General features: G+C 37.6%; 1 protein-coding gene across 1 annotated transcript; it reads right to left on the bottom strand.

Annotated features, from left to right (window-relative positions):
* Positions 1 to 11,440: 11,440 nt before the first annotated feature.
* On the bottom strand, positions 11,441 to 13,080 carry LOC131597864 (uncharacterized). The gene is made up of 2 exons (XM_058870526.1): positions 12,984 to 13,080; positions 11,441 to 11,982 (listed from the first exon to the last, which is right to left on the bottom strand). Exons 1-2 carry the CDS (start codon positions 13,078 to 13,080, stop codon positions 11,441 to 11,443), a joined length of 639 nt encoding a protein of 212 aa, XP_058726509.1.
* Positions 13,081 to 15,616: the final 2,536 nt, after the last annotated feature.

The following is a 15,616-nucleotide window of genomic DNA, read 5'->3' as shown; positions in this document are numbered from 1 at the left end:
TAGGAAGTCTTAGGAGTGAACTAAGCAGGTTGTAACTAGAGTGATCGTGTGGATCAGTATACTCTAGAAAAGTCTTAGAGGGTATCTAAGCAGTGTTCCTGGAGTGATCAGTGTGTGATCAGTAGACTCTGGAAGACTTAGTTGCTGACTAAGTGGAGAACCATTGTAATCCGTGCGATTAGTGGATTAAATCCTCAGTTGAGGTAAATCATCTCTGCGGGGGTGGACTGGAGTAGTTTAGTTAACAACGAACCAGGATAAAAATAACTGTGCAATTTATTTTTATCTGTCTAGTTTTTAAAGCTACACTTATTCAAACCCCCCCTTTCTAAGTGTTTTTCTATCCTTCACATATGAGGGTCGATACCAATCCCCTGAACATTGCTGACGCTAGCCTCTGCGAGGTAGAAGATATCAACATGGTGGAGGCATCTGAAGTTGAAGTTGTGGAGACTAAAGCAATGTTCAATGGAAAGCAGGCTACTGAAAGCCTAAAAGGTGAAATAGTCTTCAACACTGTTGTTGAAGAATCTTCCAAGACAGAAATAACTGAAGCATCGAAGGAAGAAAACAGTGAGGCCACTGAAGACCTCAGGATGAAACTCCAGAAAATCCAGATCTCTGAAGTTCCTCCAGCAGCGGTTAACATGGTCAGCGCCAGACGACCAGTGTCTGAATTTGGCGAACTAGAGACATGGCTGACGAGGCAAAATGGGGGCATCGAAGTTCCTCCAAGAACCGAAAGCCTCAAAGAATATCTCTGGAATTGCCACGAGAGAAATGGTGGTAAGCAATGGATGTGTCCAAGGTGTTTGATCATGCTGAATCGAAGGGTCGAAGCCAACTTCGAAAGGGTTCGACGCGAAAGGTGGGAACACCCAGGAAGAGAGCCAAATCCCCTACTACAACTGTACCCAAAGATGGAGGAAAGCTTGGTAGGATTTTTGGTCAGATGCCACAAAGAAAACACTGAAGTTGCTCTCTGCCCAAGATGTGGGGTAGTCTATGACGAAATGCTAGCACGATCATTCGAACGTGTGTATTGCTACATGAGTCAAGAAACTCAGGGGTTGCGTCCTAACCTGTACGGTTTCGACATATGGACTCCAACAAAGAGGCCTGATAGCCCACACCTCAGAACTCGAAGGGTAACTTTCAGAATCCCTGCAGATGCGCCAAGGGATAGGTGGGTGCAAGCTGATGCAAGAACCAACAAATGGCGAAGTTGGGACCAAGGTGGTAGAACTGCAATGGCATATAGGAAACAATTTCAAAGACCAAATCGAGAGGCGTATCGATTGGAGAATTATAAAGGAAAAAATCCTATGTCTCGGTCCCAGTGGAGAAGGCATCAGAGAATAAAAAAGGCTCAGAAGGAATACAGGCCAAGAGAAGCTGGAGAATCTAGTAGCAACCAAGTCCCATACCAGGGGGCAAAGTCAAACAAACCTCCGGTGGAACGCAGATTATTCGAAGCTGAAAAACTCTTGGATGAAGAAGAAAAGATGCGTTCAAATTCCTGGAAAGAAGAGGATAGAATGACAAATGATTTTGATTCTGATGGAGTGTCATCTATAAACTTGAATTGCAATGTTGTTTCCGTACTCCCTCACGAGTTTAATCAGGAAACTGAAGTGGAAGACTGTGAAGAGGCTGATATCGAAGAAATGACAAAACACAAACCTGTGTGTTACTATGTGCTGAATAATGGTGCAGTAGAAGAACAGAATGCTTTCTTCGAAAGGCCTGATGAGGGTATGCGAAATCATTTGAAGCCACTCTATATCAGGGCTAAGATTGAGAACGTTGGCATTAATAAAGTCCTAGTTGATGGGGGAGCAGCGGTGAACCTAATGCCTCAATACATGCTAAAAAGAATTGGTATGTTCGATACGGATATAAGGCCACATAACATGGTTTTATCTAATTACGAGGGCAAAATAGGACAAACACTGGGAGTTGTTCAAGTCAATTTGACAGTAGGCTCAGTTACCAGGCCAACCATGTTCATGGTTATACCAGCAAAGGCAAACTACAACCTTTTGCTTGGTAGGGAATGGATTCATGGGGTAGCAGCTGTGCCCTCAACAATGCATCAGAGGGTGACAATTTGGAGAGAAGATGGTATAGTGGAGAATATCGAAGGTGATCAGAGTTACTACATGGCTGAAGTCAACCAGGTGAACAAAACCAACTTCGATAGGAACCTGGCAAACATAGGCCCTTGTCATGCTGCAGAAGAGATGTATACCCCAAATAAAAATGCATTGTACTATTTAACGTTACACCCAAATGGATTCCAATGGGATAGAGAGATCATGGATGGTCCACCAGATACAGCACCATTGGAGAATTATCCGACAGTACGGCCAACAGGCTGGGACGATGACATTAATCATGTCTGAGTCTTCGTTCTTCGAAAAGATTTCGGCCTATGTGGCCGAGAACAAAAGGAAGGCGGCTCTCGAAGCCGAACTATCAAATACAAAGATAGATGCGGTTCTAACCAAAGAAGGAATAACAGAATTGGAGATACGTACGAGTTTCGAACTCCCTGAACACACGGCTCCAGACGAAGAGATCATAAGAGAAGAACCAAACCAAAGGTTGGATGCAATATACGACGAGGAACCTTTGGGATTCGAAAAAGACCCAATGGCGTCGAATATAAAGATGTTGGCCCAAGATCCACTTGAAGAAGTAAATCTTGGAGACAATGATCAAAAAAGGATAACATATATCAGCGCGAAACTAGAACCAGAATTGAAAGCAACGGTCATCAAAATGCTGAAAGAAAACAGAGATTGTTTTGCTTGGGACTATGATGAGATGCCTGGTCTAGGAAGGGATTTAGTCGAACTATAATTACCAATAAAAGAAGGGAAGAAGCCCATAAAGCAAACTCCCAGAAGATTCGTGCCAGAGATTCACTCGAAGATTAAAGCAGAGGTCGAAAGACTCTTACGGTGCAAATTTATCCAAACTACAAGGTATGTTGAGTGGATTGCTAATATAGTACCTGTAATTAAAAAGAATGGCTCATTAAGAGTATGCATAGACTTTCGTGACCTTAATGCAGCTACTCCTAAAGACGAGTATCCCATGCCTGTAGCAGAAATGCTAGTAGACTCAGCCGCAGGTTTTGAGTATTTGAGCATGTTGGATGGATATTCGGGATACAATCAAATTTTTATAGCAGAAGATGATGTATCCAAGACAGCATTTCGTTGCCCAGGGGCAATAGGCACTTACGAATGGGTTGTGATGCCTTTTGGTTTGAAAAACGCTGGGGCAACTTATCAAAGAGCAATGAATTCTATATTTCATGACTTTATAGAAACATTCATACAAGTGTATATAGATGACATTGTGGTAAAATCTACCTCGGGTATGAGTCATCTCGATCATCTGAGCCAATCATTCGAAAGAATGAGGAAATATGGCTTGAAGATGAACCCCCTTAAATGTGCTTTCTTTGTGCAGGCAGGTGATTTCTTGGGGTTCGTAGTCCACAAAAAAGGGATAGAAATTAACCAGAACAAGACGAAAGCCATTAGGGAAACCAAGTCCCCATCCACGAAGAAAGAACTACAATCATTATTGGGTAAGATAAATTTCTTAAGGAGATTTATCTCTAACTTGAGTGGACGCACGCAAGCTTTCTCACCTCTACTTCGGCTTAAGCAAGGAAAATTCGAATGGCGTGTTGAACATCAAGAAGCTTTCGATCAGATAAAGCAATACTTGACTTGTCCACCAATTCTGTCTCCCCCAAATGGGAAGAAGCACATGCGCCTATACATTTCAGCATCAGATAAAACAATAGGCAGCATGCTTGCCCAGGAGGATGAGAATGGCATCGAGAGAGCCATTTATTACTTAAGTAGAGTACTCAATGATGCAGAGACTAGATATACTGATATAGAAAAACTCTGCCTTTGTTTGTATTTCTCCTGTACCAAACTTAAGTATTATATAAAGCCAGTTGATGTTTACATTTCATCTCATTGTGATGTTATTAAACATATGTTATCTAAGCCAATACTACATAGTCGAATTGGCAAGTGGGATCGTTGTCCATAAGAGTTCTCAACATGAGATGAGTAGTCATGCTGAAACTGTTGTCATCAAAAGTTGCACCAGAGTTATTGCATCTTATTAGGTTGGCAATAGTGGTGGGAGTGATGCTGAGACGAGCGTGTCGAATTTCAGAATCAATGGTGGTCCTACCTTCAGGATCTATGCGTAAAGACGCATTCATCCAGAATTCTGCCACCATGTTGGGGTAGATAGCACCCTCCAAGACTTCTTCAAAATAGAAGTCCAGTTCTTAGTTGACAAAGAGGTTTTCGATATTGATAAAATGACGAACAAGTTCATCCTCAGAGAGTCTGAACTCGCCTCTGATGAGGGCTTTGATGTTGTTAAAGGAGAGAGTTTCAGCCATTGCAAGATAAGAAAGGTGTTCTGAGAGAGAAGTTGTGTGTTTTCTTTTTCTGTGTTTGGTTTGGAGAAAAAGCGCATGAATGAAGAAATGAAGACAATATTTGACCCTTTATATAGACTGGGAATACTGAAGGGTGGTTTTAAATTATTAATGAGTGATTGGACTGCGGTTGGTTTTCCAAAGAAAGAAGTTATGGCTTCCGCCGTTTCCCGCCCTTGGAAGTTGAGAAGTAATCATGAAACTGATGCACGCACGTCTTAAACCGACGTTTTGGAGAAAGTGACGTCACTGTTTAATGATGATTATGGCTAGAGAAGGGGAAACGTCAAGTCTAGAGGCAAGGATGCTGCGAAAGATGTTCAGGTTCTACACGTTGCATTAAATGAAAAGCACTGTAGAAAATCTAAAGATATATTTTGGCAGAAATGTTTAGATTCGCTAAAAGTAATGCTGGCAAACATTATAGATATAAATGGGAGTCAAGCATACAAATATTATGGGTCTACAGTAGTTTCGATTACAAAACAAAGGTGCAACAAGTAACAGGACTGAAAACATCTAGTTAAAATCTTTAGGGAGATCCGTTTTGATCTTCAAGTATTGAGCCTCCCACGAAGACATACGAAGCTCAATTAGTGCCCGTTGTTTCTTCAATCTTTCGATCTCTGGCACTAATTTCTGTGCAGTCTCGAAATGTTTAATTCCCGACTGCACCACTTCGAGCAAATCTTGTTGGTTAGATTTTTGTATGGCTGCCTGACAACGTTCAGCTTCTTTTATCTTGTCCTCGAGTGCCTTTATCTCTTGTTTCCAGGAGTTGATGTTCTTCTCATAATCATCAAAGGCCTTCTGATTTTCTGAATGTTTAAGCTTGAGGGCCTCACCTTGTTTCGTTGCGTCCACAGCAGAGTTCCATGAAGAATCATGAGAGGCCATTGTCTCAGATAGCTCTTTTTCGACATTTTGCTTTCGAAGAATGTTGGCCTGGAGTTGCTCGAGTAGAGAGCCTAACAGAACAATTACCTCTGAAACTTCTGTGGAAACTTGAAGCAAATCTACCTTCTTTAGAAGTTGATTTAAGTTGTGACTCTTAATAGGTTCCCGGTTGAGAACGTCTACAAGATTGACCCCAAAGAATCTCTCTTTTATTTGTCGGAGGAGGCTAGGAATATCTTCTTTATCACTAGATTCTGCAGTTACAGCTGGAGAGACATTAAGTTCCGAAGGCGAAGAAGTATTCGCATCCATGATAGCCTTTAAGAAACTAAGAGGATCAGTTTGCTTAAGTTGTTCCAGCTCCGAAGGAGTAGGCTTCACGGGGGCAAGCGTCGAAGTTGTCTCAGGAATGGTTTTCGTATCAAGAGTCGAAGTCCCTTGAAGATCTTGTTTTTCTGGTTGAGAAATCTCTTCCATAGCATCTTGCTCCGACGCAGTATCTTCACTGTCATGCGTTTGGGGGTTCACATTGTCGCTGCCTGAGAATGGATGATCTTCTTCCAAATTTTTGTCTTGATGAGTAGGTGGGGATTCGTCAGTGGAGTGACTTTCTTCGACTGGTTCATTAGGCAATATGGTAGCAATTGGCCTAACGTCTTCGAAGACTGGCGAGAGAACATGAGTTTGGTTTTGAGAGGTACCTATGTTAAACGGAGCAAAGTTAGTCATAAAGATAAGCCTTCGAGGGGTTTAGTTGACGAAAGTTAAAATTTGACAATTACCGTAAAGTTTGTCAACATTAATGGTAAAGCCATGGTCCTTGAAACCTGAAGTGGCAGTGCCAGCGTCATCCTGCAATAACAAGGTAGATGTCAGTTTAATTAGTTGGTTAAAATCACAAGATAATATGTGGGGTGGAATCCAAATACCTTGGTTGGGATATTGTCTGGACTTGAATTATGACTTTCCACAACGAAAGCATTACTAGCAGTTTTCAAAGGAGACTCTTCAGAGGACGCCTTATCACCAGGAGAAGCAGTTTTAGAGGGACTTATCCTTTTCCCTTTTCTTGAAGGGGTAACAGCTTTTTGTCTCTTCTTGTGTCCTTGTCTAGTTTGGGGAGGGGATTTATATTCGCCATCTGAGGCAGCTGTCGAGGAAGCTTTCCGCTTCGAACCTGTTGGAGGTTTCGAGCTCTGGCGAATAGACGATAAGTAAGGTGGATACTACTCACAGATTGTACAAAATCAAGAATATGAGATGAGTATGTACCGTGGGCTTCTTGCCAGTGACGATGGAATCACTTTCACTTGGCTTGTTGCTCCTAGATGTCCCAGAATCTTTTTGGGCAGAAGCTTCCTTGATCTTCCTCCTTCGTGCAACAGCTGTAGTTGAAACTGAAATCAGTATATCAGCAAAGAAAAGAAAAGTCAGTCGAAAAGATTGTCTTAATCCAAACCTTCAGGTATTGGGGTCAGGACACGAACATGTTTAAAATCTATATGAAGATGTCCTTTGAAAGTATCCAAGGTATGCTTAGTCGGAACCACTCGTTCAGCGCGTTTTTTGGTACTCTCTCGAAGAATTTTGAGAGCATTCCCACACACGAACCAGTCTGGGAAAGGAGGACTTAGAGCCACACCAAAATCAGCACTCGGTAGTGGAGGGAATTTTGGAGGATTAAGTTTGAAAGCCACTTCATAGCGTAGTTCTGGTCGAACATACGAGGGCAATTTCAACTTATCCAGTTTGGCGGAAAACTTTTCGCGCAAAATGACTGCAGCCTCACGAATGGTCCGACTAAGATCATCAGGCCTGTAGATAGTTTCAAAGAATTTTTGAAAAGCTTGGATTTCTTTAATATGAGTTGAAGTACCTTTTTGAAAATTCTCCTGCACATCAGTAAAAGCTGCAGTTAGTTCTTGAGCAAGGCTATCAGCATCAAAGATTTGGGAGCTATAATAATCCGTCCACCATTGATGAAAGTCTGGTGTAGAATAAAAAGCAGGTTCGAAAGAGACAGGAGGAAGATTGGTGGTGCCAACGTATTTGTTGATTTTTGTTTTACATTCTTCTTCAGTCAAGTACAAGGTATGGAAACACATATGGTTTCGTTTCTCATATAAACACTTGGGTTTTATTTGAACCAACCCAAACTGTCTCGAGACCAAATTTGGTTGGTAACACATGAGAATACATTGACCTTTTGATGGTCGAAGGCGATGGGAAAATAACCTTGGAGTCAGAAAGGCTTCCCAAATTTCCATAGACTCAGTTTGTTGATCCTGAGATGTTAATGGGAATTTTCGAGTAAACCATTCGGGACCTATTGTTCTGTGTACAAATGGGGCCATAGAAGGATCGAACTGGTTACGCCGGGCAAACATCATTGAATATGCCAGGAAGTGTTCATGAAGCTTTCCAATTTCTTCTTTTGGAGTTAGGTAAGCTAACCTGATCCCTTCTATAGTTCGATTTTTGATTTTGCTATCCTCCTCATTGACGTTTCCTCGAAAGGGAAGATGAGTTTCGAATGTAGCATTAAGCCACAGTTGTAATAGCCAGAAAGGGCCAGCATAAAGTAAACTACCGGATTTGAAATTCTTGGTGAGGGTTGCAGCTTCGCTGAGGTTTTCATAAAGAGACCCTAAAAGCAGTTGGCTGAGGTTGAGCTTTTTTCCAGCATGCAATTGATTAGCCATGCAAAGGTACCTCTTTGCAACTTGAATAGATCTTGAGCAGAAGGCACATCGTGAAAGCCATAGCGCTAGGAAAGCAATATGTTCTTCATCGGATACTGCCGTTTCGGTGGTAATATGATGCTTCTGGATGAATGCAGTATAAGTGACTTGTGAGTCATTAAAACCAATAGTATCATTATCCATTTCGTTAGGATCGAAGGTTTCTCCAGTTGGTCGAAGTCCTGTAATCGCAGCCACATCGAAAAGAGTAGGGGTAACCATTCCACAGGGGAGATGGAAAGTGTTGTGAGAAGCATCCCAAAAGTGAACCGCTGCTACTAACATGGGTTGGTTGTATTCTAAACCTGTCTTTGACAGTTGAATCAAATCGTATATTCCTAACGATTTCCAGAAGGATTCTTTCTGTTTCTCTACTTTTTCTAACCAGGCATAGTACAAATCAGGATCTTTGGCTAAAGGAATTGACCTAAACACTTTTACAGAGTTGGTCATATAGTTTAACCTAATTTTCGCTAAAGCTAAAGGAGTTACAGTTGGAGTTTCTTCCATGTTAGCAGATTTTCCTGAGGGAGAACAGCCATCTTCATCTATCCTAATTTTGCTAACTAATGGTCTAGTCTTGTAATAAGCAGGGAAGAATTTATTCAGAGATGGGATATTTTCACCTGGTAATGGACCCATAAAAGCGAGAGATTTTCCAGAAAGTTCAAAGGGAATGATTACCTGGGAAGCGTAAATAGCGCGTATTTCTTCGGTGTTAGGGTTTTGAACGTGCTCTTGTTCCCCAGACCGTGTTGTTGATTGGAGCTTCAGAGCAGGTTGAAGAACATTTGAAGATGAAGCCATAGAGAAATTTCTGATTAAGGGAGCGAAATTTTGAAGAGATTGAAGATGTTTGGTTTTTGTTGAAGAAGATGAAGAAATAGGAATGAAAGGTTGTGTAGAAGTGCAAGACCAAGTATTTAAAGGTTTAACGGAAACCCTTTTTAAATCTTTTGGGTAAAATCCAAAGAACACGTGGCGGCTGGTGATTTAATCCAACGGCGGTCGAATAAAGTTAGCTTCACTCCTAGTATGTAGGAGTAATGATCAAGAAGTAAGGTTAAAACGTGGGAATGTAAGTTATGAGGAGACATCTTTGAAAATGACAAGACGTTTCGGAAACAGGGTCATCAATGATTATGACGTTAGTCAGCAGTCTTGGAACTCTCAAAGATCAATAAAGAACGAAATCTTATAATGACAAGAAACGCATATTTCTGTTGACTCTCGAAACAGGCATTTATTGGGGGCAATTTGTTAGCTGAAGATTTCGTTTTGTAGTATTTGTCCTTCGAAGAAGTAGAAAATCGAAGGAAAGATGGTTACTGATGGCCATCCCTTAAAAATAAAAGAATGGCTACTGATGGTCATGCTTCGAGAGTAAAGATTTCTAAGTTCGCTATGAAGATAATGAATACTGAAAGCTAGTGAAAAGTATGTGTCTTCGGGGACTTAGACAAAATTTATAAATATATTCAAGTATTACTACTTAGCGTGTTTTTCGTAGTGTTTGTTTAATACACTGCCACGCGTCGAAGACGGACTCAGGCGGGAAGATTTTAAATTCGAAGACGGTTTCGTAACTGTCCAAGTAACAGATGGCGTCGCTAGAAGTTCTTATGAGAAACGTGGCAGCAGATTAGTGTAGGACCGTTAAGGTCGAAACTAGTATAAATAGGAGTCTTAATGTTAGGATTCTGTGTGTTCATTTTGTACAAATCACTCACATATTTACTCAAGTATCAAGCGTTAAGAGAAAGAGTTCGCTGAGAAAATGTACGTATGACACCACCACTTTAATACATGTGTATTATCTTTTGTTTTTAAATATCTTCCAGAATTATTGCATTTCGTTTACTTCTTGCCATTTACATTTCTGTATCTTTACTTTAATGTCATTTACTTTCGAATTACTTTCATGTTATTTACTTTCAAAGTCTTTAACGTTTCTGCAGTTTAAGATTCTTTACGTTTTAATAGTCCTTTTAATTTCATATGTTATGTTACTTATCTTTTCGTTGAAGTCACATTTATATATAACAAAGTGATTATCAAGACTATTTGTTCTTTAATCGAACAACGCTTATTGAAGAAGACAAATCATGAATATGGTTCGAATGAAAATTGATAACAATCTTCTTGACTATGTGTCCTAGGATCAATCTAGTCGATCCTGCGAGTAACCAAATCATATTTATTATAGTTTGGAAGACTAGCGGTTGTTTACCGGAAATCACCGTAAACAGCACCCTGTTGTAATTCTCTCTTTGCTTCAATATGCTTTTAAACACCCAAGAGTAGGTGTCTTTTAGTGGCATGCTTAGCACCTCTTCCCTTTTTATATAGTACGTATGGATCCACAAAACCCATAGCTCTTACCATTTTTACTACTTGAAACAACTTGTACACTTGTTAAATCGGTATTTGGTGCCAAATAATAAGTAAAACTAGAAGTACAATTCTTTTATGCACATGGATCCTAGAGCATTTTAGAACATACAATTTCTTTTTTGATTAATACATTATACTTAAAACCACCTTAGGTGACGTTAAGAAAAAATATCTAACCAACAATGAACACTGATAATTCCTCCTAAACGCATACAATAAATAGAACATATTAATATACCATAATAAGAATGAATAAAGAACAAATAAAAAAGAGAGCAATATTCATAATCAAACGAGAAGGAAAAAAACACTTAGAACTCAACATAGTCACACAACATATTCAGTAATGGTTGGTGGTCAAAACACACTAGTTGCTCCACTTTTAAAATAAAAATGCAAGTTTGAGTACATAAGTAAGAGATGAAACTGCAAATAAACAATAAAAGGCAGAGGCCATCATCGACAAAGTAATGTCGAGCCCTTAAGGCTCATCAATGCCTTAAATTATTATAAGAAAACACAAAAACAAAAAATAGTATTCCACCTTACATGTCTTGCACATCTAGTCATTCCAAAAATCAAAAGCAAACAACCACGCCTACATAAGAACTAACTTTCCGTCCTTTACGAATTTAAGGGAGTCAACTTCTGAAACATCAATGTCAGGGTGAAGAAACTTCACTTGACTTAGAGCAACATCAAAACCTTCCAGATACTTAGTCGCTCCGTCTATTTTCAACTTATAGATCTCTCCATCCTTCCCGTCTGCCCGTTTTTTTGCATCAGCCAACCCTTCAGATAAGACCTTGACCTCTTTTTCCAACGACTGGATCTTCTCGTTCTTCTTCTTCTCTACTTCATCACGAGAAATTAGCTCATCCATAAACTTCTTCTTTGACATCTCTAGATGAACTTTGAGGTCTTATAGATACTCAATAGTAAAGTCCATTTTCTCTTTCTCCGCCTTCAAATTATCTTTAACTTCTATGAGTTCATCTCTGGTTTTGATGAATTCTTCTTGAGCAGATTTCCCAAACTGGGACACTCTGAGACCATAAGCTACAATCAATGAATAAGCTTTCTCAGGACTTATGGCCTCAACGCCTTGAACAACACCCTCCAATTTTTCCTCACATGAAGAGACGAGGAGCGACTCAGAAGAAGTACCAGCAAAAATCTTGGTTGCTTGCTCCCCTATGAATTGAGTCTCTCTTATATGTGGATGATCATGTTTGGCCTTGTGATTAGCTCTGTCTTTCTCGGGTTGAACCTTAATCGAAGAATTTGTAATGACAACATCAGAAGAAATAGAAATCCCTTCACCTAAAGATTCATTGGGTTTTCTCTTCACACCTCTCGCTTTAGGCAAAGAGGAAGTGTCACCCTTGATTCTCATTTGCACCTCCTTTTTGGCTTGCAAGAGGAAACTCTTGAAGTCGTCATCGGGAGTGGAATACATGTTACCTATAAAAAACAAAAACTCATAAGAAATTAAAACATAAATAAAGACAAATTAAAGAAAAAGTACTTAATTAACAATAAGAGAATTAATATCATGTCACTAGAGGTCCTTAGGATACATCTTACAAAAATAATCCAAAAGAGTAATAGTACACTCTTAAATATGGTCAAAGTGGTCCTTAATCACAATCTTTAATAAGTATTAAGATAAAAAATTGAGTTATATTCTGTAAAAGATAATAAATTTTATAACATGCATAAATATAATAAATAAGCTAAATTCTTAGGTACCAATGATAAATAATTGGCTACCGATTTCTTAAGTGCAAATTTGTTTAAAATTTGAATTTATTTTAAAATAAAGTTATTATAAAAAATGATGTGTCATTAATTAATATGATTTGATTATACGAGGATACTGATACCCAACTAAATTCAAGAGTACTAGAGTGTTTACCAATAAATAATTATAAATTTAACTTTTATAAGAAGTTAAATTCTTTGATATTTGTGAATTTAAATTTGGTACAATGTATATTTAGTGCAAATAAGTTAAAGATTTTAATTTTTTTTAAAATTAAAATAAAAATAATAAAGTGACATGATATTAAATTATACTATTTAATTAATTAATTGCGGAAACGAGTACTCAACTAAATTCAAAGTAGCGTAATGTTAACTTGTAGAAAACCCTAAATTATACTTCAATAATTTCTTAATAAAAGATTATAACAATCGTTTATTCTTATAAGAAAAACATTACTTTGATTTTTGAAAAAAATACGATGTGACTATGAACAAAAATTGAGTTTGATTTCTGAAATAGCAGACTCGACAATTAGTTTTGTGAGTTGGCAAGATTTCTGAATGCACAAAAGATTATCTAAGAGATATGGAGAAACTACCAAAAGACGGAGGTTATAATTCTAAGTTTTTTTTCTTCATTTTATCCTAAATTTTTAAATAGAAAATGGAAAAAAAAGAAAAGAATGTAATAATGTTACCTGTGACAGTAGCATCAAGACCAGTGTCGTCGATTCCATGACTAGCTTCTTTGGCACTGGAAGACGATGAAATCTCAGAATTACTTTTTTGAAACATTTTTTTCTCTCTCTCCCCCTCTCTGAATGGACTTGATGGTATATATATATATATATATATATATATATATATATATATATATATATATATATATATATATATATATATATATATATATAAATTCAAATATGGCATTTTGAAAAAAGTTATATTTTTAAATAATTTGTTCTAAATTGAAAGAAATTTAAATCTTTTAAATAAATTGGTCAAATGTTGCTTCAAAAATAAATTGAGAAAAAATATATAAGGCTACAATAGGTTATTCAACAACAAAAATTATTCAGTGTATTCATTGAACCACAAACATGGTTATCTGAAAAGAAGAAAAAAAAGATAACAACACAATTAATAAAGCTGCAATAGGGAAAATAAAAAATATTATTTAAATATAAAATATATAAGTGAAGAATTTATTGTGCTTGACTCTACTATTTTGAAAAAACATTGTTATGAAAAATAACTATTTTTTATTTAAAGAAATGAGTTATTTTAAGAATAACTATATTTTATAAATAGGGTCCAGACTAATTAATATAAATACTTGGTCGTTCATAGAAAAATTATTAAACTCAATTTTAATATTTACGAGTTTAACAAATATCCGTTATTATTTCGCTTGTAATTCTAATTGGTTAGTAATCTCTTCTTTTTGTCGAGTTTTTTCGCTCGTTCTTTTGTATAACAGGTTGGAGAATCTTTAATTCTTCCATTAATATTATCTTCCTTACACACAAAAAAACTTATATAAATGTATATGCCATAAATGACATTGTATATTAAAAAAATAAATAAAAATTATACATTGTATTAGGGGTGAAAATAGACTGCGCCGAGTTAGACTTTACTAAGTATGAGTATGACCTGTTAAAAACTTCAAAGTCTATTAATCTATTTAAAAAAACATATATCATTCAAACATATGATGTAAATAAGCAATTCAATTAGTGTTTAAATATACTAGAGAATCAATAGTACAAAGAGACAAAATGTTTGTTCACATTAACTTATTTAAACTCACATAATTGTATAAATTTTGTAAGATTATTTATTTGAGATAACTTACAAAAAACAAATTATGACATTATTCATAAGTAGGGATTGTTGGTGCACAGTGAATAAAGATGGTGACAAAGAGAATAATAGAATAACGGCGCAAAAAAGATGAGAGAATAAAATTGTATTCTACTTATTAATGATAGCTATTACAAGGCTATTTATAAGAAAAGAAAATCTTGCCACATAAGCCCTAAAACAGTAAACTTAGTGAACAAGTCTAAGGTACAAACAGTACAAAATACTAAAGTACCCTTACTACTAAACAGCTAAGCTAATGGGACCCAGACAACATCTTCTGGTCAATACTATCTTCTGAGTAACCATCAGAAGATCAGTCCATCTTCTGAATATTGAATTACTCTTCAATACCATCCCTTAATTCATATTCTTCAGTCAAAGCTGACAACGCCAATTCCATCCCTCAAGAGCAGAAATTGATCCATCTTGATTGCCTTCGTCAGAACATCAGCCATCTGCTTCTGGGTGCTACAGTGCACAACTTCTAATGTTCCATTCTGGACTTGGCTTCTCAAGAAATGATACTTAGTCTCAATATGCTTGCTTCTTCCGTGTAACACCGGATTCTTGGCAAGATTGATTGCAGACTTGTTATCAATCATCAGCTTCAGAGGCTTCTTCACTCTAATTTTCAGATCTTCTAATAGATTCAGAAGCCACACAGCTTGACATGCAGCTACAACGCCTGCGATGTACTCAGCTTCACAGGTTGATAGAGCAACAACAGGTTGCTTCTTGGAACTCCAAGAAATAGGACCTCCCAGAAACATGAACAAATATCCAGAAGTACTCCTTCTATCAACTCTGTCTCCACACCAATCAGAATCAGAATAACTCAATAACTCTGATTCTTCCTTTCTCCCAGAAGGAAACAATATGCCATATTTCAGAGTTCCCTTGACATATCTCAAGATTCTGACAGCAGCTTGGTAATGGGACCACTTAGGTTTACTCATGAACCTACTAACCAATCCAACTGCATAGCATATATCAAGCCTGGTATTACACAAATACCTTAGAGAACCAACCAGCTGTTTGAATACCGTAGCATCAACATCTTCACCTTCAGGATCAGAGTCCAACTTCTGATTCGTTTCTGACGGTGTAACAGCGGATTTGCAATTCTCCAGCTTGAATTTCTTCAGAAGTTCTAACTCATACTTCAGCTGATGCATAATGATACCATCTTCTGAATACAGAATCTCCATCCCTAGAAAATATGACATTTTCCCAAGGTCTGTAATCTGAAACTCATTCATCAGCACCTTCTTGAACTTCATCAGATCTTCTGGACAACTCCCCGTAAGCAATATGTCATCAACATAAAGACACAACAAAATCATATTGCTTCCAGAATGTTGCACATAAACTCCATATTCCATCTCACACTTCTGAAACCCTTGCTTCTTGAAAAATGAATCAATCTTCAAATTCCAAGCTCTGGGCGCTTGCTTCAATCCAT

This window comes from Vicia villosa, linkage group LG4 (genome assembly GCF_029867415.1).
Source record: "Vicia villosa cultivar HV-30 ecotype Madison, WI linkage group LG4, Vvil1.0, whole genome shotgun sequence".
NCBI classification, from domain to species: Eukaryota; Viridiplantae; Streptophyta; class Magnoliopsida; order Fabales; family Fabaceae; genus Vicia; species Vicia villosa.
This window is presented reverse-complemented; position numbering and strand designations above follow the sequence as displayed.